At 43.8% G+C, this 22,152-nt stretch overlaps 1 protein-coding gene across 3 annotated transcripts in view; it reads left to right on the top strand.

Annotated features, from left to right (window-relative positions):
* The first annotated feature begins 1,282 nt into the window (after positions 1 to 1,282).
* The window catches only part of AASDHPPT (aminoadipate-semialdehyde dehydrogenase-phosphopantetheinyl transferase), a 76,179-nt gene continuing 55,309 nt past the window's right edge, over positions 1,283 to 22,152 (top strand). The window contains exons 1-2 of one of the 3 annotated variants that reach the window (XR_009459155.1): positions 1,283 to 1,466; positions 4,429 to 4,654. Coding sequence is in view for 2 of the 3 variants with exons in the window: in XM_019482013.2 (XP_019337558.1) it covers positions 1,323 to 1,466; positions 4,429 to 4,654 (370 nt within the window). In the remaining variant the exon portion in view is untranslated. The remainder of the gene's footprint in view (positions 1,467 to 4,428; positions 4,655 to 22,152) is intronic. The other 2 variants (XM_019482013.2, XM_014600705.3) reach the window with 2 other exon arrangements.

The following is a 22,152-nucleotide window of genomic DNA, read 5'->3' as shown; positions in this document are numbered from 1 at the left end:
CCCAAGCCTGGGCCAGGGCAAGTCAAACCCACAGCGGCCTCCAGTCCTCCGTTTCTGCTTGCCCTCTGCAGCTTCTGCACCCCCCTCCCACCCCTTATTGTCAGGCACAGCTCAGCTCCAGCTGGATTTCCCAGCCCCCGCACGGAGCACAGGGAAACAGTCCCCTGCCCGCAAGGACCATGCTCCCACATGCTGTCCTTCAGCCAGGGACTACTGTCCAAGGGACATCTGACAATAAGGCTGGGGGCGGGGGGAGGAGAGGGGCTGAGATTGAGGGGAGCAGGGGAGGGGAAGGGGCAGAGATTGTTGGCGGCACTGATTGTGTTGAGTGGTTGTGGGGAAGGGGCAGTGGTTGTGCTGAATGGTTGGGGGGGGAGATGTGGGGGCACAGGGAGCATGAATGGAAGACACCCCTCCAATAATTAGGTTTACACCTGGAAAATTATGGAAATTGATACATTTCCCATTTATCAATTTGGGGAGCGTCATCGACTTAGATGCCAGTCCATGCTGTTGGGAGGCAGCACTAAACCGGGCTGGGGGAGGAGCGGACTTGTCCCTCTGGAGCTGGCCTGGAGACAAGATGCGGATCAGTCACCCTAGAGCTCCTCCCTCCCCTGACAGACACGTCCTGGCCCCGCCCAGAGGGGAAGGATGCCAGGCGGGAGCGCCGCGGCTTCAACAGGCGCTACAGCGCATGCTCAAATGGCTCGTGCATGCTCAGTGAACACCCCAGGATTTATTCTGAGGCGTATTGCAGCAGTCCACGCAGCGGCCGGCTGAGGACCACTGCCCCCGCCCCACCTCACAGCCTGACACAGCAGCCTTGCCCCGGGACGGACCTGCCTCCTGCACTAGCACCTCCGGGCGCCGGCTGCCCCCTCCACAGCGCGCAACCACCCACCTGCAGCAGCCGCCAGCAGCTCTCCCCTCGTCAGGCCCACCCCTTGCGTGGCCAGCGCACGCTCATTGGCTCTCCTTGCCGTCGCTCTTCTCGGCAGCGCGCTGCGAGTGGCTCCTCGCCTTGTCAATCTCAGGACAAGCCCGCCCACCCGCCTTAACGGGCCTCTCGTCTCCTCCATCTTCTTCGCCTGCCCCGCTTCTTCCTGACGCCACGTTCCTAACGGCAACCGCCTCTCCTTTGATAGGCTAAGGGCTCGGGGTACCTCCCTGTCACTCACGAGGCTCTACTGACAGCTGATTGGCCCCGGGAGCTCTTCCCTACCTAGAGCAGGGGTGGAGGAAGGGGTGGGGTTTCGCTCCGCGCAGACTCACGGGGCTGGGGTGGGCGGGGCTTGGCTCGGGCAGCGTAGCGGCCGGTCATGGAGCGCGTGCGCTGGGCCTTCCCGTGCGCCGCGTGGCGTCCCGGTCGCCAGGACTGGCTGCTGGCCGCGCGGCTCGTGCAGCCCGAGGAGCGGGACCGCGTCCGCCAGCTCGTCTTTGCCCGTGACGCCAAGGCGGCCCTGGTACCCGGGGCGGGGGGAGCGCGGCTCGGGAGGCTGCACTGTGGGCAGCGCTGCGGCCGGCCCCGCCCCTCGCAACGGGGCGGCATGGGGAGCCTGCTGACCGCACTGCCCCAGCCCTAGGGCAGGGGTGGGGTTTACTCCCTTCTTGTTCCCTACAGTCTCTGCCCCTTCCCCCTCCCCTGCTCCCCTCTGCTAGGCTGGCCAAATGTCCAGGGTTGATCTGGGAATTGGATATTAATCTGCAGGAGACTGCTGAGAGTCACCCGGGAGATAAATGACAGGGCGCACATTAAAATAAATTTTAGTAAATGTTGGGTCTGATTTATACTTTTGTCATTTTAAACACTATTACATTAATTATGACATTATTCATACACGATTACATTTTAAAAACTAGCGGTTTTAAAATGTAATAGTCATGTGCATTTGCCTTCCCGATGCCCCGTAATTACATCATGGGATGAAACCTGGAATAGATGCAGATGGAGTTGGCAGCTCTCTCTGTCTCTCTCTCCTTCCCACTTTATTGTCAGATGTTGCTGGGGCTCTAGTCCCTGGCTGGAGGGCTTGGCCAAACCTTTGAACAAGCCACAAAGTTAGTACAAAGGAATCAAACCTTGTGGCAGAGGTGGTATCAACTAGATGTTTGCAAAAAAAAAAAAGTTTCTTTGCAAGCTTTTAGGCATAGGCGCCCTTCATCAGGCTTGGGAGATTGCAAAGATTGTAAAAGTTCTCCTAGGTGGAAATGAAAATTCATATTGCACAGGAGAGCTGAAGATGTTTTCTGTATATGTCTTTTGTGGAATAACTTTGTTCCTTTTTGTCTTAATCTTGCCTATAATTGGTTGAATGTGTAGCTGGGGCACAATTTAAGGTGTAACTCTGGTTAATCACATAGTAAGGGTAACATGTAGAGCGGGCCTGTGAGTCATTTATGATGGAAAGTTTGCTCTGTTTTCCTTATGTAGCCAACAGGGGAGTAAAAACTAGGAGAGAAATTCAAGGTCCCCCTTGGAAAATATTAAGTAGTAAGTTTGAAACAAACAGAAGAAAGTTCTTTTTCACACAGCATCATTCAAGTGTGGAACTTGTTAGTACCAGAGACTGTGGAAGCTGACAGTTTGTCCAGATTCAAAAGGATTGGACAAATTCTTGGAGGAAAGGGGCATCAGTAGCTATTGACATGCAGTCAGTGTGACATCCAGTGTATGATCAGCATCATGGGAGTTGGGGGGGGGGGGGAGCTACAGCCTCTGAATCAGAACTTCCTAGACCTTAAATGCCAGAGGCTGCAAGTGAGAAAAGAACAGTGGTGGGGAGGGAAACCCTGGTCAGAACTAGTTCTCTCTCCCTTTCAGCATCCACTGTCTGGCTCTGTGATGCACAAGTGACTGGGCAAGGTGGACCTATGGTCTGCCCAAGTAAATGGCAATTCTTATGTTACTGTGGGGTGTCTTGAGTCTGAAAAGGTTGAGAACCACTGAGTTCTGTACAGCCTGCTTTCCCCAGAGAAGGCTCAGGGTGACTTGCACTAAAAAACACGCTGATGAAACATGAAAATGTAGGTTGTAGCCCTGTTGGTCTAAGGACATAGGCAGGCAAGGTTCTTTGGGTGAATCTGATATCTTTTATTAAACCAACTTAAATAGTTGGAGAACAATTTTTAAGCAAGCTTTTGGGTTCAAAAGCCCTTTGTCAGGCTAAGTTTTTGCAGTCGATGTGTGCTCTTCCTGGATGGAATGAAAAGTAAAAAAGCTGGGCTGGTGTGTATGCAAGACAGGCAGTCACTGAAAATGTAGATAGAGGAGTCAATGAGTGAGAGCGAGCTGGGGGGGGGGGGGGGGGAGAAGGGGGATGAATAGTGAAGAAGTACCTGGGAAGAAAATACTACAACACTTATGTAGTACGCACATGTAATGAACATCGGGCTCCCCAGACAATGCCTTGAAGCTCTGCTCAGCCCCCCCCCCAGCACGGTGCTCTAAAAAGATAGTGAAAGAACTCTTTTGCAACTTTATTTTGTGATTGGACATCCAGTGAGTGATCAGCAGCGATCTTGATTTTCTCTGATTTAAAAAAAAAATAAAAAATCCCCAATTTTTGGTTTAAAAAAAGTAACCCCAAATCTACATTTGTCCATAATTAAAATAAAACACCCCCTCTTTCTTTCCCTCAATATAGAGAGATGTGTAGATATCTGTAATTAGTAGCATTTCATTTTAATTGTAGAAACGTGGATTTTAGGTTACCTTTTTTAATCCGAAGATTGGGGATTGCTTTTTATCAAAGAAAACCAGGATCCCTGATGATCAGCTTCATGCATTACATCACAAGCACGTAATATAAAAGGACATAAGTTAATGCATCCTGGAAAAGTCAGGGAACCTGAACTTCAAGCTTTATGCTCATCTATAACAGCAAATTGAGTAATATGAAATGTCAGCCACTTATAAAAACTTTTTAATGCTTTTGACTGACCTATTTCTACAAACCCTCATTTAGGCTTTAAATAAAAGCAATACAAAGGGGAAAGCTAAGTTTTTCACTAGAATTCACTGTAAAGACTTATTGTCTGGTGTTGGACTAGTGGGCAGAGTATGCTAAATAGGCTACATAAAAGGTAGGAAAACCTATTTAATTACAGTTTGATTCGTTAGAAAGGGAATTGGGTTTTTTTGTGCCTAGTAGCGTACAGTATATCATGCTGCTATGTAACAAATAATTGTTACGATGGTGAACTGAGTTAATACATATTAACCTTTTTGTTAATTTACCTCATGTTAAGGCATTTGTAAATAGTTATGTAGTTCAAATAATTATGTAGTTAATATTTCTGTGTTGTCTTACCAATAATGTATATAAACTAAAATTATCATGGTAGAGCTGTAGCAGCTATGACCTGTTCTTTGTACACAGAATAGTAGTTCTGTTTGTATCAGCTTTAAATTATTTTATTTCACAGGCTGGGCGTCTGCTGATAAGAAAACTAATCGCAGAAAAACTGTGGATACCTTGGAATGAAATAGTCTTGCAAAGGACGTCGAAAGGGAAACCTTTCCTGGCAAATAGCATATCCAGTATCCATTCCAATTTCAACTTTAATGTGTCTCATCAAGGGGATTATGCCGTCCTTGCAGCTGAGCCAGAACTTCAGGTTGGCATTGATATCATGAAGACTAGTTTGCCAGGTAACATGTTAGCATCATCAAAGCAAAGTTCATAATGTCTCCTTATTGAATGTTTTAAGGTTGTTAAAAATCAACAAGTAGTTAAGTAGTAATTATTCCCAGAGAAGAGAGAGAACGAGCCAAAACTTTTATTTGATTTCTTTTACATCACAGGTTACATTTTTTTGCTTCTTTTTTGCTATAACATTTTTGATAACTCATTTTGCTCTGCTTCTGATTGTATATTTCCATCCTTCAAGTTGGAAATACAACCATGAGCCAGTAGCCTCCTTGCTTCTCCCTGTAATCTGCAGGATTGACACCTGGAGAAATCTTCATTGCAGGGTGGGAGCCTGAACAATTTTTAAAATGCTAAACTTCACAGAAGTTGCCAGTTTGCTTATTCATTGGCATAAAACTGGAAGGTAACCTGGTAATAGATGAATGAAATGCAAAGCAGAACAGTATAAATATAAATGATTTCTAGATATATTCCAAAAACATGACAAGCTTTTCATATAGACAAGTTCACTTTAAGTATGGGTAGATTAAAGCAGAGAAGTATACTGGAACTTTCAGCCCCTGTTTGTTTTTTTTACTGGCATTAATTCCCACTGAGCTAGTTACTTCTTTAGAAAATTTATAAACAAATAACAAAATTGATGTGAAACTGTAAGGAATCTATTTCATTTTCTGTAGAAGACATTTTTTTCCATATTTCCTCCACAGTCATCAGTTTGTCCATTTTTCTGTGTTATGAGATTTTTACAGTTAACAATTAATTGTCCACTAAGTACGAGATGTGGAGGGTAGGTGCTTGCTGTATCCTTCTCTGACCTTAAAAGAGTTGAAGAAGCATATATTGTATTTTCTTGCATATAACCTGCACCTTTTGGCCCAAAACCAGCTGGGGAAAATTGGGGTGTACATTATAGAAAGGAAAGGGCTCCACATGGGTCTGGAAATTTCAAGGGAGAGGGGAGGGTGGAGCAGTGGCAGCATTAATTGCTGCAGATCTGGGAGCCAGGGCAAGGAATGCCCAACCCCTCCCCCCACCACCTCCTCACCCCTCCTGTTCCCCACTATTTCTGCTGCCAAATTTCAGGACCTATGGGGAGCCCAGCTGTGGACTGAATTGGGATAGTGCATGGGGGTGTGTACAAATGGACCCACTGCACCAAGTCTGATCCAGCTCATGGCCTGGGTCCTGGCATGTGGCTCCAGAGTCAGTGTGTGATCTCAGAGTCAATGTGTAGGGTTGGACTTGGCACATAGCTCCAGTGCTGGTGTTCTAGTTTGGGTTTGGACATGTGATATACCAAATTGGGCCCTGGCACATGACTCTCAGCTCTAGAAACCCCAGACCTCTACTTCAGGGTAAGATTTTTTTTTCCTTCTTGGGGCCTTCCAAAACTAGGGTGTGTATTTATATTTGGGAGCATGTTATATGCAAGAAAATATGGTATATGTAATATGGAATAAGACTGTCATTTGGCATATATAGTGCTGTATATGATGTTTTCACAGATGTGTAAAATCCCTTGTGTTTTCTTCTTCATGATTAGCTATTCATATCTTCTACGCCAGAGCAAACCAAAATATCAATACGAATCTCTAAAACACTGGTAAAGTTATTCCTTTTCCCTTCCTGTTTCCATTTGTTGTGTATAACAGAGTAAAAACATAAAAGAACACCTAGGTGACACATAACTTCAGGGTTAAAAACCTTCCTGTCAAAACTATTCCAAAGTCACTTTAAGCCACCGTAAAATCTCTGTTATTTGGCATCCCTGGGGTAAGGGGATTGCTGGTTACGTAAAAACTCCGGTTATCTGAAATAACCTGGCAGGGTTTACAGGCAACATGGAGTTGTGGGGGGCGGCCACATGCATAGTGCAGGGTGGTGGGTGGCGGCAGTAGCCACCACATGCGAGCTTCCCCCTTCCCCCCTCAGCACCCAGCTGGCAGAAGTGGGGGAGGGGGTTGGCAGCGGTCGCATGTGGAGTGGCAGCAGCACAGGGTGGTGGGTGGTGGCAGCAGCCGCCGCTTACAAGCTTCCCCCCACCCCAGTGTCTGGCTGGCCAGCCAGAAACTCTGTTTAATGGAGTATTTCAGTTGTTTAAGTACCGGATAGTAGGGGTGTGCAAAACAGCACCATTTCGTTTTGCCATTTTGATGGGACAGTATTTCGTTTCAAGATTCGTTTCATTTCGAAAGCATTCAAAATGAAATGACAGTCTTATTCCACACATTTTGTTTTGTTGAAACTGTTTCCCTGTTTCAACGCTGTATTCGACGTTTCAGCTATAGGCTTTAATGGGGAAGCACGAAACTGCCTATAACTTTGTCATTTCTTGCCTGATTCGAATAAAACTTGCAGGAATGTAGCACTTTCTGAGGCCATGGCGCCTGCCAACTTTCAAGGAGATTGGTGCAGGGGTTTCTGGGAAACTGCACCTTAAGCTGCTGACAAGCAAAACTCGTGTCATGTGTGTGTTAAGGCACAGCAGGGTGAAAACTTCAGGCATGGTAGCCCCTGCAGAGGCCATGATGCCTGCCAGCTTTCAAGAAGATAGGTGCAGGGGTTTCTGAGAAACCTCACCTTGGCTGCTGACAAGCAAAACTCATGACATGTATGCTGGGGCCTCTACACAACGTGGTAGTGTACCCCAAGGAGGCCTCCTCTTCCTCTATAGTCTTAGACTGGTCCACCACTTTAAATAACAGTTAAAATAATAGCTTAGTGAATAGCAGCAGAGTAGCACCAGCAGCATCTCTGGCAGCCAAACTGTCACAGAGCCTTTCTTTCTTCTGCTGCAGGAGCTGCAGCAGCTGCCGGAGAACTCTCCCTGCCAGCTCCAGCCCTGGGGCTTAGATGTGCCCATGGCCCTGTGCCGGTCAGGTGCTAGAGGTGTTGGTCTAAGGACATGGCACTGGCAGACAAGGTCCTTTAGGTGAATCTAATCTGGTATCTTTTAGCAGACCAACTGAGTAGTTACAGAAATAAATCTTAGCAAGGTTTTGGGTTGAAAAACCCTTCATCAGACTGAAGAATCACCTGCAATTAGTGTGTGTGCTGTTCCTGTATGGAAGGAATAGTAAAGAAGCCAGAGGCTGGCATGCAATACAAGCAAGAAACCCAGTCAGTGAAAATGGAAATGGAGGTGTCAAGGGGAGAGGGACAGGCTGGGTTGGGGGATAAGAAGGATGTAGCAGCTTGGGTAAAAATGGAGAGGTAACTGGGGAGTCAGATGTCCAGCAGGTTGTAGTGTGTCAGAATTCCAATGTCTATTTTGAGTCCATGTGTTTCTGTACCTACTACCTACGAGGTTGATGAAGTGCATTTCATAGGCCCGCCCGTGAAAAGTGGTTTGTAAATTCAAACAAGCACTTAACCTTGCTAATCACATCACCAGAAGCCAACTTCCTACAGCCCAAAGCACACTGAATGGATCCAGGCCATGCCATGACAAGACATGCAAAACCTGCCAACAATATCTCCAGTATGTAGATGTCTTCACAGTACAATACATATCTATACCAGGGTGCCAAGTGCCCTGATGGAAGATGGAGACACCAAGCAACAACTGCACACCAGAATGAGCGCACACCAAAAATCTATCAAAGACAACACCGAACACCACCTGTCTCCAGTCTCTCAGGCCTTATCCTCAAAGGGAATTTACAAACCACTTTTCACAGATGAGCCTATGAACTGCACTTCATCAACCTCCTAGGTACAGAAACTCATGGACTCAATATAGACATTGAAATCCTGACACATTACAACCTGCTGGATATCTAACTCCCCAGATACCTCTCCACTTTTACCTGCGCAAGTACATCTCCCTTCCCCCCTGCCCCCCCCCCCCCCCCCCCCCCCCCCCCCCGGAGGCCTCCATTTCCATTTTTACTGACTGGCTTTCTTGACTGCACTGCATGCCAGCCTCTGGCTTCTTTACTATTCCTTCCATCCAGGAACAGCACACGCACCAACTGCAGGTGCTTCCTCAGTCTGTCAAAAGGTTTTTCAACCCGAAAGCTAGCATCCCAGGCAGCTAAGCTGAGCTCACCTGGAGCCTCACAACTTCACTGCAGCCAGCAAGCCACAGGCCTGTCAAAGACATGACAGGTCTGGGCTTTCCCCAGCCAGGACTGTCTGCGTGCATGTGGTGGCTGGAGGTTATGGCACCTCCTACCCACCTTTCACCAGGGAGATCCTCAGTCCTGGAGTTTCCTGAGGCTGCCACGCTGCCAGCAGTCCCACCCGGCCTCCTGACCTGGGCAGAGTGCAGTTTTAGTGGTCATGCTCAGGACCTGGGGCCTCCTCCTTCCCTATAGCCCTAGCTCATACCTCCAAGTTCATCCTGGCACAGGAGGTCAGCAGAGGCATGTTCTTTCCCTGCTGGCTGGTGAGGCAGTGAGTACCCCCTCCAGCTCAGAGCAGGGAATTAAATGGTGTTTAAAAAATGAAAAAAGGAAAGGAAGGAAATAGGTGCAGACAGAGTGAGGAGGGTAGCATTCACTCCATCTACACCTGGAGCTTGGGTAACCCCAGCAGCGGGAGGTTCACCTTGAGGAACACCAGCTGCTCCACCAAACCAGGATCCAAGCAGGTGCGGTGGGGTGACATTACATCCTCAGCAATGCTGAACACCCTCTCGCTCAGAACACTGGTCGGTGGACAGGACAGGTGTTCCCAGGCAACCATTTTTTTTCTCCTGTTGTCAGTGAAAGACAACTTTAATGCCTACTTTGTCACTTACAGCTGAATAATAAACATTTGTTTAATGTAAGTGAAAAACAAGAGGGTTAATTTCATATTACAGAAATTATAAAACAGAGCTATTCCTTAAAACAAAATGTGTAATTTGTCAGTTCTCCTATGACAATATTTTATCACTATGGTACAAGGGGAAAAAAATCATAATTTTCAAATTCTGTAACAAAAAAACCCCAAAAAACAAAAAAAAACCCCAGCCTTTTGTTACTGCCATACTATTGTCCTTTCTACTAAATGTTTATAAATTAAAATTAACTAAAGTAATATTTGTATTTGAGGTATGGAAATAAAAATGATATAAGCATTTAGTCACTTTGGCATAGTATATTTTAATGGACAGACCCACACTAATATAATTTAGACTTCTGTTTTATGTACATTATGTTGCAAGTTAGTTCAGGCAACAAGATTAAAAGTGGAACTAAAATTTCATCCTTGGTGTAGCAAACTCCTGCTAATTTTTCCATATTAGGCTTTGTCTAGAAGCCTCGTTTTCTTATCAGAGTAAAACAAGACACACTGTTACTCCTATTCTGTATATATGTACCTTTCCCTTGGAAAAGATTGCTGTCACTGAAAGCTCCACAAAGTGGTGCTGTTGCTCTGTGATTGCCAGGTTCATCTCTTTACAAGTAAAGGTTTGTATATGAACATCCCTAATCTCTTTTTCTTGGCTGCTACAAGGACAAAGAGTTCACTGTGAAATACTCTAAGGTATTCTTCAATGCTGCATGTTGTTTAACTGAACATAAGGTACTACTTCATTATTTTCTAATGCCTACCTTATCAAATCCCTTGCTACTGCTGTTATATCCCTCAGTTATTCCTTGCACCACCCTGACATGATTGTGTTGTATAATCATTCCTTTTGTATATTATGTGCAAAATGTGCAAGCATCATGAATCATTTCAGCTGAATGTTAAGAAATATGCTGGAGGCAAAAATTCTTGTGGACGATGTCTTTTATTGGACAGACTGCATGGTTGGGATAGACAATGCAGTTGGTCCAAGGGTATTGCAGTTCTCTTCTTCAGATCTCTGGAAGGATACTGCGCTACCTAAAAGCTTGCCTCTGTCCTTCTCATCCAGGCAGTTGGTCCAATAAAATATATTGCCCACAGGAATTCTTGCCTCGCATATTGCCTGGACTATCTCAGCAACAACACACCACCTGATCACTACCATGAAATATGTTGCAATTTTGTACATTTCACTTCTATAAGCATGAGCAAACTAAATGCTGTGAAACATTTTGATATTATTATTTTTTTCTGTATTGCCTGTTCTTTGAGTTGAATTTAATCTTATAAATACAGAATAGTGACAGTTTTTTAGTACATAAAGGTTCAACAGGACTAAGGGGACAACCTGCATGCAATTTTCATCACTCTTCCCCTGTTTAGATTAATGGATTATATGCATTATATGTTTTTGTTTTAAATATGTTGTTATCCTGCAGGTCATGATTGTGGTAGTCTCATCTACTCTTTGCTAGATCAATAGAATAAAACTGTTTAATTTCCTAAATAGAAATTATTCCAGTACTACTACTAGATTTAAATCATGTTCCTAACTTAATTCTGAAGACTGAGCTTTAGTGCTTTTTAGTTTGTTTCAGATTGTGTTAAGATGAACTCTTCAGTCATTTGAGAAAATGCATGCCTTTCTGTACATCTGTTAATGGAAGTAATTGCATATATATCACTTTGCATGAGAAGCAATACAACAAAATGATTTTTAAAGCTTTGAAGAGTGGCATGATAAGCGTTCTTAAACTAATGCCTATGAAGAAATTAATTGGGTTCTTGATTTTATGTCAGTCTTTTAACCCAGGGGCATGAACTTTTATAATGACAACTATTAGCTTGACTTAAATAATGCGTAGTATGTTGATATACCAGTACATGCAACTTCTGTAACACAAGTTCATTTTCAGAGACTTTAAAAATAACCATGCATTATTAAAGAGCATATTAGTTTTAGAAAAATTCAGAACTTTACTTCCAGAGCCTTCCTGCTGTGGTACTGAATTTATAATAAGTCAGGTAATATTGTTTTAAATAGAATTCTAGACATTGATTGGCTTATCTTTTTTTTTCCCTCATCTTTCCTAGGCTAATCATAATCAGACTTATCTTATCCAATGGTAGTTTGATTCTGAAATTTCTGATGTTGATTGAAAATTCAACTCTCTAAGCCACATAACATTTGCTGCCTTCTGTTCCTGAATATTTCAAGCCTACACTGAAGCTTATTAGAAGGCATGAAAAGTTAGTTAGTTCTCTAAGATGGTCAACCAACCTAGGAGCAATATTTGAAGTTTGTGAATTTGTATATGAACATCCATAATCTCTTTTTCTTGGCTGCTAGAAGGACAAAGAGTTCACTGTTTGTGAAGTACACTAAGGTATTCTTCAATATTGCTTATCTTTTAACTGAATGTAAGGTACTTCATTATTATTTTCTAATGCCTACCTTGCAAAATCCCTTGCTACTGCTGTTATATCCCTCAGTTATTCCTTGCACCACCCTGACATAGTTTCATCGTTGGTAGGGTCGGAAGGGACCTGACCAGATCATCAAGTCCAACTCCCTGCCATGGCAGGAAAGAGTACTGGGGTCAAACGACCCCAGCGTGTTCATCCAGCCTCCTCTTAAAGACCCCCCAGGGGGTTTAACACATGATTGTTGTACAGTCATTTATTTTGAATAGAAAGCAGCTGATGTCTGTAAGCATTTATTTAGTCTAAACTAAAGGACTTGAAAAATGTGTTAAAGCTGTTTTCATGGAAGATGTCTGTGCTGCTGCACATCAGCTTCCACATGGTTCTTCACAGAACAGGACCTTCATCCAGTTGAAAGGAGGCCAAGACAGTTGAAGATCTATTTCTGCTGCAGCCTTTGTTCACCTTTGTAGCTGTTGAGATTCTGACATCTTCTGCCAGCTCTGCCTTTGGAGTCTTGTAGACCCATGGCTGGGGGCTAGGCAGGCTTATTATAGTGGTGACCCATACTCACCATGTCACAGCACCATCTGTGGATATATGTGGCTTTTCAGGAGGGACAGCATTGCTGCCTGCTGTCCCCGCCACATCATGGTGGTGCTGTTGCTGCTTAGTCTGCGAATGCTTATTTGTCAGGGGTATGGTTATATCACAGGTAATTTTCCATGAAGGCCATTCCACTTTTTGTTACCTGTGGATGTGCTGGGTAGTAGCATAGCTCTGCCACCAATGGCTTCCTTCTCTTGATCAGAAGCACAGAACATGAAGTCACCATCACCAACACCCTGTTCCACCAGAAAAAAACAGGTACAAGACATCATGGCAGTACCCATGATTTAAGCATTGGTACTTTATTAACTATGTTATAATTTGTGCCTGTGATTGCAAGGATATCTACATCACATGAGGTATACCAGGAGCTGACAATTGCTAGACCGATCACTGAGTTATCCGTTTGGTTATGTCACTCAAACTGGTTCCCAGATGATGGCTGCAGCAGAAGCAATGCTGATGGAAGGTCAGTGTTGAAGGACTCAAGGACCCAATCAAGTGACATCTCTTCCACCAGGACTTCAATGAAAAACTGGCAAATTCCAATTAATAAGAATGGGAGAATGTCAGCCATGCTTGAGGTACCTTCAAGTCCCCTATTGTCAGCATCTGTGGAGACACTTGGATTCTGTACCAGGAAACACCAGGACTGGCTTTATGAGAACGACCGGAAGACCCAAGAGCTGGTCAACTGCAATTGCAATGCCTTTTGTGCTTGGCAGAATGACACCAACTCCAAGCAAAACAAATTGAATCACCAGCCAGCCAAGGCAGAGGTCCAAAGGAGGACCAGTGATATGAAGACGACATGGTGGGAAGACAAGGGAAAGGAGATTAGACATCTCCCTGATATCCATGATATGCACAGTTTCTTTAGTGGCACAAAAGCCATCTACAGTAGACCCTTGATTTACGCAGTTTCATCTTACGTGTGTCTTGCGTATACGCAAATTTTTATTAGGGTCCGGACTGGAAAATACCCATTGAGATGCACGTCATTTGCATCTATATGTGAATGCTCGTGAGATTTGCATATATACGCAAACACCCTACAAAATTTGCAGGCAATATCGAGCCGAGCTGTGCCGCCATTGTGGTAGCAGTATCTCAAGATGCTAAAGGTGATTCCACTGAGAAAAAGGGAAAAAAAGCTATGACTAAGGTATGTATGGGGTATACAACCCCTCGCTATTCTGTTATTTCCTATGGGGAAAGTTGTCCTGACTTACGTGAATTCGACTTGCACAAAATTCCCCCAGAATGCAATACTCGTGTAAATCGACTGTATGGTCTAGGGACTCAGGGAACAACCCCCTTGAGACCTAAGGATGGAGGAGACCTGATCAAGATAAGGGGGAGCCATTAATGCCCGTTGGAACATTTTGAAGACTTCCATCAAGACTCTTTTGTTCACAAGAGTGTTCTCAACTCCAAGTCACAACACCTACTCGGAGATGATCTTGGAATCTCTCCAACCCATGTGAAGGTGAGGAAAGCCCTCAAGCAGATGAAGAACAACAAGGCATCTGGAGCTGATAGAATCCCTGCCAAAATCTTCAAGCGGGGGGGAGAAGCTTATATCACTGCTCCATGCCCTCATCTTAAGGAACTGGAGAAATGAGGAACTGGAATGATGAGGTAATCCCAGATGACCGCAGGGATGCCACGATCATGTCAGTCTTGAAGAAAAGTGACAGGTCCAACTGTAGAAATTACAGAGGGTTTATTTTGCTGTCTGCCACAGGAAAAATCATTGCAAGAAGCTTCCTGAATGGTCTCTTTACCAGCGAGACTCAGCATGACAGATGGGCCCTGCCAGGAGATGCCCCAATAGTAAAGAGGAGCTGCCACAGAATGGTTGCGGGCAGCCCAATATGGGATGACCCCGGGGCTGACTTACTTGCAGGAGCAGAGAGGCCAGAGTCAAAGTGGCATGAGGAGCCAGCGAGGCATTTTATCAGTGTATACTCCCTGCAGCTTAGAGGGCACATAGGCGATGACATCAGAGCACCTGGTGGGCCACATCCAGCCTGCAGGCCATACTTTGTCTGCTCCTGGCCTAGGCCCTAGCAAAAATCAGCAGCATTTTAGGCCATGGTCACCCCACAGCTCAGCACTGCTCAGTATGTGTATAGACTCTAGATACCCTGTACAAAGGATCCGTGTTTAGTTACCAGCCCCACCCCCAAAATAACATAGCTATATTCTGTTTTGATAATTTATAAGCAACCTTTATAATGAGTAGGGACTATTTAGACAGAATATTAAAAATTCTTGGATTTTCTGTCCTCAATAAAACGAGAACTAGATAGCCAACATAATAAAAGAGGAGTTTACTTCTTATGTTAAGAACCTTAAATTTAAGGGTAGTGTACTGGCAGCAAAGTCAAGACATTTTGGCCTGAGATCTAGCACTCCAGTTGTATTCTTTTACTTTTTTGGAGTTTGAGACTTTTATCGCTGCTTCTTAGTTTGTGCTTAGTTAGTTTCTTTATCTTGGATGAAAATGAAGACTTTTTTTTCTTGGGTGTATTTATCCAACCATAGACTGGTACAAAGCTTATGTTTTGGTCTCCAGTATTAACTGGAGGACCACAGTGAAGGTGGTGAGAATGATCCATTGAAAAAAGAGATCAGAATTTAAGAATATGAAAGTAAATGATCACTTAACATTTACAGTAGTGTTTTTAAGTATGTGCTTGTCTCATAGCATCTTGAGTGAATTAAAAACATCTTTAGTTTCACTTTTTCAATGATTGAAAAGGAAATGAGGAAAAGAGGCTACTGTAATTTTGTTTCTTTTTCCAGCAGAAATCATATAATCAGTTTTATTTTATTGTTAATTTTAACAATGGAGAATGACAACATTTTTAAATGGAGATAATGACACTTCAATTGAAACTGGTAATGGTGGCAGAAAATGTAATATACTCAGAACATTAGAAATGCTTGTTAAGAAAAAATGTTGAAGGTGATGTACTAATGAAGAGGGTGAAAAGTTGTAGGGAAAAAAGCTAATGGAGAAATTGGTTAGAGAGAAGAGGAACAGCAAATATACTTGTCTGAATAATAGTGTGGCTTTTGTTCTGCTCCCACGGTTTCAAGTAATAATGACTTATTCCCTCTGATTTGTCCTTTGAATCTAAAGAGGAAAGGGGACTAGGCAGAACTATGCATGGCTTTTAGAGAAAAGGAAAGACTTCTCAGTAGAAGGAAAATGGAAGTAATGATGTGCATTAACAAAGTCTGCCAGAACAAAAAAGAAAGACCAGTTGAACCACATGTTAATTTATATATAGAAGCTGAGTTTTTAGTAATATTGTCCATTTCTAATGCTAAAATTACTGGGTTCATCTCTACAAGTTTTTCTGTTTTTGTTTCAAGAAATGTAAAAGTAGGGAGAGTGTCCTTATTCCTTCATTATAAAGACTTCCTCTGTTTTAATCATCAAGGGAATATAATTCAGAACTCTGACTTACCAATTTCAAAGTTTGGAGATAATGTCTTAGAAAAAACTTCCTACTTCACAGGCTGATCTTTAAAATGGCAGAAATATATCTTAAAGGTGTAGCATCCTTGCTCAGAAAGTGAAAAGATATTAAGACTGCAGTCTTTTGATGTAATTCCATCCTAGCGGAAGTTTTGATTTTTAACAATGGAAAACAGTAATGTGTGGCTTTGCCATTGGCAGTTTTTCAGGAAAACTTGGACTGAGGTAATCTTTTGCTACTTGCATAGTAACAATGTTCTCTTGTCTTATTCGCATTATGATGTTAATGGCCAGGACCACCTCAGGTTCATCTTTGCTGGGCATACTATATGTTGCAGTTTTGTTACAGAAAGTATGGGATGTTAGCCTATTAATACGTGTTAAAGAGTATTTTCAGTAAGAAACGCTTTAGTCAAGAAACCATCTGGAGGTAGTGTTTGAAAAAAAGCATTCTACTACTGACTTGACATTATTTCTCTCTGTGCCATTTATTGTTTTCTCTGAATATATAGGTTCTCATGTGGTTCCTGTCAGTGTATAATTAGAGTGGTTCCAGACATGAAAAAGGAAAGAGATTTCTTTTCCCTACCAGCTTGCATTTTGGTATGATTTGGATTTGATTTTGGGAGGAATGAGGGGGGATGCATGAGAATGAGATCATTTTTATGTAATATGTTGGAAAAAAAGGGAGTTTTCCATTTAATTATAAATGTTGAGAGAATATTGGATATATTTCTCTCTTTTGAGCAGGGTTCAAATTATGCTTTGACTCTTGGGGAGGGGATCTGCAAAAAAAAATTGGGCTGCCCATCACGATGCCCTAATAAATTTGGAGACACTCTCCCATCTTCCCAGTTATGATTTTCAAATCTTACAGAGGAATCTAGTCTCTTGGGGGGGGGGGCTTAGCTCCCCTGTAATTCAGATCCTGCTTTTGACATTCAGTATTCTTGGACAGACTTCTATGAAAGTTCCAATTACTTAAATAAGCAAGGATCCTTCTTGGTCAGCAGTGTCATTATTGTAGTAGATCATACATTGTACAGAGTAACTAAATGTGGATCATCTGTTACTGACTCGATCTATTCTGAACCAGCTTGAGCTTTCTTAGGATATATAGGCTTTCATTCTTAAAAGACTTGTAATGGTCAAGTCGGTGGAAGATGAATCAGCATGGAATTCAGTATGATCAGGAGTAGTCTTCTGACTAGCTGCAGCTAAAAGACATGGGTTTTTTTTCCACTATGTCATTTGGGTATGCCTTCCAGATGGTGGATAATCATGTTTTAATTAGAGCAGTTCCTGGACAGCCACTCTAATTAAAACAGCTCACCATCATTAAGCTCCACCCCCCTAACTCCCCCCATATTTTAAAATGGCTGCAGGACACTTTATCTAAAGCTCATTCCCGAGGTTTAGATAAAGCTCCTCTGCAGCCATTTTAAAATGTGAGGGGCTTAATACACGTGATAGTGAGACGACATTGGAACGTTCTAATTAGAATGCGAACAAGCACATGTATAGGCAGCCTCTGCGTCTTCAGAAATGGTGGCTATGGGGAAGAGAGTTCTTCACAGTGCTTCTCTTTTCTCACCAGCATCATCTCAGTATTTTCTGGGTTCAGTATCAACCACGAGCTTTTTATTCAATATGGGAATGGCTGCTCATAGAGAGCCTTCAAATGGTGCCATTTATTTTCAGCATTCTGGGGATGTAAAGCTAAGATGCTAGCCACATATAGTGGTAGTGTTTGTTTCACAAAAGCTTAATATGGATACTGCATGCAGTATCTGGGAAGACATCTTGTAGATTAGTATCTGAGAGGTGGGGGAGTATTTTGGCATTGCATAGGGCAGTGGGGGCAATCATGCCACAGGTTGGCCACCTCTGGAATAGTGGTCCTGGTAACATATTTTTTTTCTGAGATCTGTTGGATATAGCTTGACAGATCTGTGAATATAGTAGATGAACTTAAAGCTCAGCTTTTCTTTAAAGTGTTCATTTTGGAGGCCAGGATTTACCAAGGTACGTGATATTGCAGGGCTCAGTATTACAGTTTCATCAAATACAGTACAGTTTTGAAGACCTGGTAACTTAGCATAAATATAACGGCATAGTTCACCAGCAATGTCTGGTCTTAAGTGAGTTTAGAGACTAGCAGAGTCTTGCTTATTTAAGTCATGAATTGTTTCTAAAAACCTGTCATCCAGCAGGAAATTCTTGAGTGCCATTTCTGATATCTTCAGTCACTCCCTCAGCAACTAGTATGATGTTGTCTTTATTGAAAGTCTGCTTCTTTAAATTTCAGCCTGAAACCATGACAGTTTTCACGACAAGTACTGAGCACTTGTTATCTTGAAAAATACATGTTAATTGCCATGATTGTATGGCTATCTATAGTAAAAGATATGAGGCTCGGTGCAAAATTTCTGCAGTATTTCAGTTTTCTTTTGAAATATGCTGTACATCCTAAGGTCGTACCAGAACTTGAAAGCTTAGGAGAGGGTTATAAGTTCCATCAAAATGAATAATCTTTCTCTCTCTGTCTCTTTTGAATTACTCATTGCAAGCACAAACAGTTAAGAGTGTGGCTTCATGAACCACTTAAGGAAATAAAGACCTGTCTTAACTGATTTTTTTGGAAGGGGAAAGAAGAATCACACTAGTAAATCATACCAGTGCACTCCTCAGTTGCTGAGCTTCCCACTAGCAAGTTTATATTATGGTATGATGTTTGGCACACCAGGAACCTACAAGTAGTAAATGAGACTACTACTGAAATTATGGAGCATCTGCCATTTTTTAAACTTAACATGCCAGGAATTAATTACACACAAGTGTACTCCTGCTGGAGACCATATACCACATTTCAGTGAATCAGCTAATGACTGAGATATGGCATTGTCAGGTTAATTGCTTGTGACCTCTCTTCAGTCTTAGGCTGGGCAACACTTGGGTCAAACTTGTCAGCGTGCCAGTGTAATTTTGTGGGTGGGTCTGTTGAGTTCATTATAATTTAATGTTCCTTCACATTTAATGCAGGTTTGCTTAATTAACATTGATATATTGTTGTTTGATCCAGTGCATCTTAACGGTTTGCTTACTATTTTCCTAAATCCTAATCCTAAATATAAACATAAAATTCTACAATAATTGGTTGACAGACATTGATCCATAGTTTCATTACCTGTTTTGGGGGAATCATATCTCTGGTAACCTAAAGAAAAAATTAGTCTAATGAGGTCTGAACAGCTAACAGCTGTCCTTTCCTGTACTTGTTATCAGATGCATTTGAATTGGCTTATGCAGCACCTTTAATATTGAATTTGATGGTATTTGGAAAATGGTTAGTCCCTTTTTCATGATTTAAATGGCTACCCGTCCTGGTTGTGGATGTCTTAAGGAGATTATATTGTACATCTCAGTTTTAAGACTTTTATTTTCAAGAGTTAAGTGACTCAGATTTTTTTAATATTAGTTTTAAATCTCCTGGTTGGTTTTTTAAACTTAAACCTACTGTTAAGGGAAATACTGACCAAAAGTATGTAGTCAAATGATAGCTGTTAAAGCAGATTGTAGGAAATAATTTTGTCCAATTTTGAATGATCTGGCATAGATCATTTTCTTCCTGTTGTTATTTAAATTTCTTGGGGCTTACAGCAATGACAGTATTATTGTGGGGTTATGTTATGTGATCTTTATGAATCAAATCTTAACTTGCTGTTCTTGAAGTAACATACATTACATAATAAAAATCTCAGTCATGGTTGTCAGGGGCGGGCAATTATTTTGAGCGGAGGGATGCTTACCCAGTTTTGGCAGGCTGTCAAGGGCTGCATGGGTAGCCCTGCCCCTTGACAGGTGCCCCACCCCCTGGTCACCATCTTGGGACCAACCTCTTGGAACCAGTGTCCCAGGGCCAGCACCGGTGGGGCCCAGAGCGTGGCACAGGCCAGCAGGGGTTTGTGGAGCCGGGCTGGGCTGTGCCAGTAGGGAGGAGGGAGCTGTCCCGGCTCCATAGAGCCCCTGCCAGCTGGGACCCCATGTTCCTGCCACCCTGCTCTGGGCCCCACTGGCACTGACCCCAAGACATGGGTGCAGGCTCTGTACTCCCACTGGCTCCCTGCCCTCTCACACCCAGTGCCCCCCAGCCCCATGGTACAGGCGGGGGGGCAATGCACAGCCCCGAACCCCTGCTCGCCAGCAGGGAAGAAGCTTGTGCTGAGCGTGCGGAAAAGTGGCCCCTCACCTGCCCCATGGCCGGCGTCCCACGTTGCAGGCGCTCGCAGCCCACACAGGGCTGTCTGGAGCAGGCACAGGCAGCCCCAGGCAGGCTGTGAGCTCCTGCAGCACAGGGCACTGGCCATGAGGCAGGCGAGGGGCTGCTTTTCTCCGTGCAGGGAAGGAGCCCAGGGAGAAGCTGAGCATGGTGGGGAAGCGGCCCCTCCCCTGCCCCATGGCTGGTGCCCCGTGCTGCAGATGCTCGCAGCCTACTCAGGGCTGTCCGGAGGGGGTACAGGCAGCCCCATGCGGGCTGCAAGCAGCTGCAACGCGGGGCACTGGGCGTGGGGGGGGAGGGGCCCCCGTGCTCCTTCCCTGCCTGGGCCAGGTGGGCCCTGCTGTTGTTGGAGCCCACTGGGCTTCCTCTGCGTCTTACTGCCCTTGGTTCCTGTCATTTTTGACAGGAACCAAGGGCAGAGAAATATTAATTTTCCAAATTCTTTAGGGGCCCCGCGGGCTGGATAGAATGGCCTCACGGGCCAGATCCGGCCCGCAGGCTGTATTTTGCCCACCCCTGGTTTACATATTACTACAAACCTGTGATTACTTGACTTTACAGGGACAAGATTACAACCCATCTAGAATCAGGACCTGTTTTGCAAGCTTAGAGACTCAATTAAAAGAGTCACCATACCTTGTAATGATGACACTTCTTGATGATCCTCCATTTCATCTAGTAGGGAGAGTAGTTATCATCACCCAAGTCAAATTATTGACTTCCCAGTGGGGCCCATGCTCAGGTAGCAACCCTGTGGTCTCACTTGTGCTATACCACAAAAAGTAGGAGAGTAGTATAAACAACTTCCTACCACACAGCAACCATCTGTGGTGCTGCTGCTTGTTCTACCTTCTACCTAGGTTACATCAAACTGTTTGGCTACTGACGAAAAAGGAAGGAGGCCAATCTTTCATTATTTACACCCTGAAATACAAGAATAAACATTTATCCCAGTGTCTGTCTGGCTATCCGCAATAGCACAATATTGATTCTCACCTATATCAGCTTGGGAGCCTGGGGAAGGCAGGTAGCAGTCTTGAGTTTGCTGAATTCAACTTTTCCATCCAGTTTATACTCTATATTTATCTATAGCTTATTCTAATAAAAATTCTCTGATTGGTTTATTTACATTTCTTTGTTTTACTGAGGGCCCTGGCATGCGTTCATTTAATGGCACCATGGGATTTGATCTGAACACATACATGGCAGGGGGTGTGATTTTTTTGGGATCAGGGATCAGATCTAATTGTGCACTTTTTACTTGCCATTGCAGATCCTCGGATCTTCCTTCATTGGCAAGTTGAAGGCCAGATGTGCGGGGCTGCAGGCCTGGGCTGTGCAAGTGCTGTATAGTGGGGAGCTGAAGGCTCGAATATTATGACTGTCATGGTCCAGTTCAAGACCCTGGGCTCTCCTGCTAATCAGCTGATTGTCAGCTTCTGCCCTGGACAGTTCCAGGTCAAGTTCAAGGGTTCACTCCTGAAGGAATGTAAACCCCACATCCAGCAACTCTGGTTGGATTTCTGGGCAAGAGGAGCCAGAGGTTCCCAATGGATGAAACTTTGGGAGGCCTTCACTTGATTGTTGGTGTCAGCCCTGGGGCTGGTTGGAAATCTGGGGCAGCCCCAGGTTGGTGTTGACAAGATTGTCAGCACCACTTGTTGGAGACCTGAGTATGTCCAGGGCTGATTTTGACAATCAGCTGATTGTTGGGCATCTGCCACCAACAGCCCTGGTGTGTGGACAATTTAAAGTACATTATATTTGGAACCTTTATATGGCTGGTTTGCTATTTTATGGCACCTTAAACTGGGTAAATGTGCAACACCCTTGCTTTTTATGATGCAATTAACATGTTAATTGTGGCATAAATGTATAATGGGTACCAGAGACTGAGACTTTGGAAAATA

This window comes from Alligator mississippiensis, chromosome 1 (genome assembly GCF_030867095.1).
Source record: "Alligator mississippiensis isolate rAllMis1 chromosome 1, rAllMis1, whole genome shotgun sequence".
Lineage (NCBI taxonomy): Eukaryota > Metazoa > Chordata > Crocodylia > Alligatoridae > Alligator > Alligator mississippiensis.
This window is presented reverse-complemented; position numbering and strand designations above follow the sequence as displayed.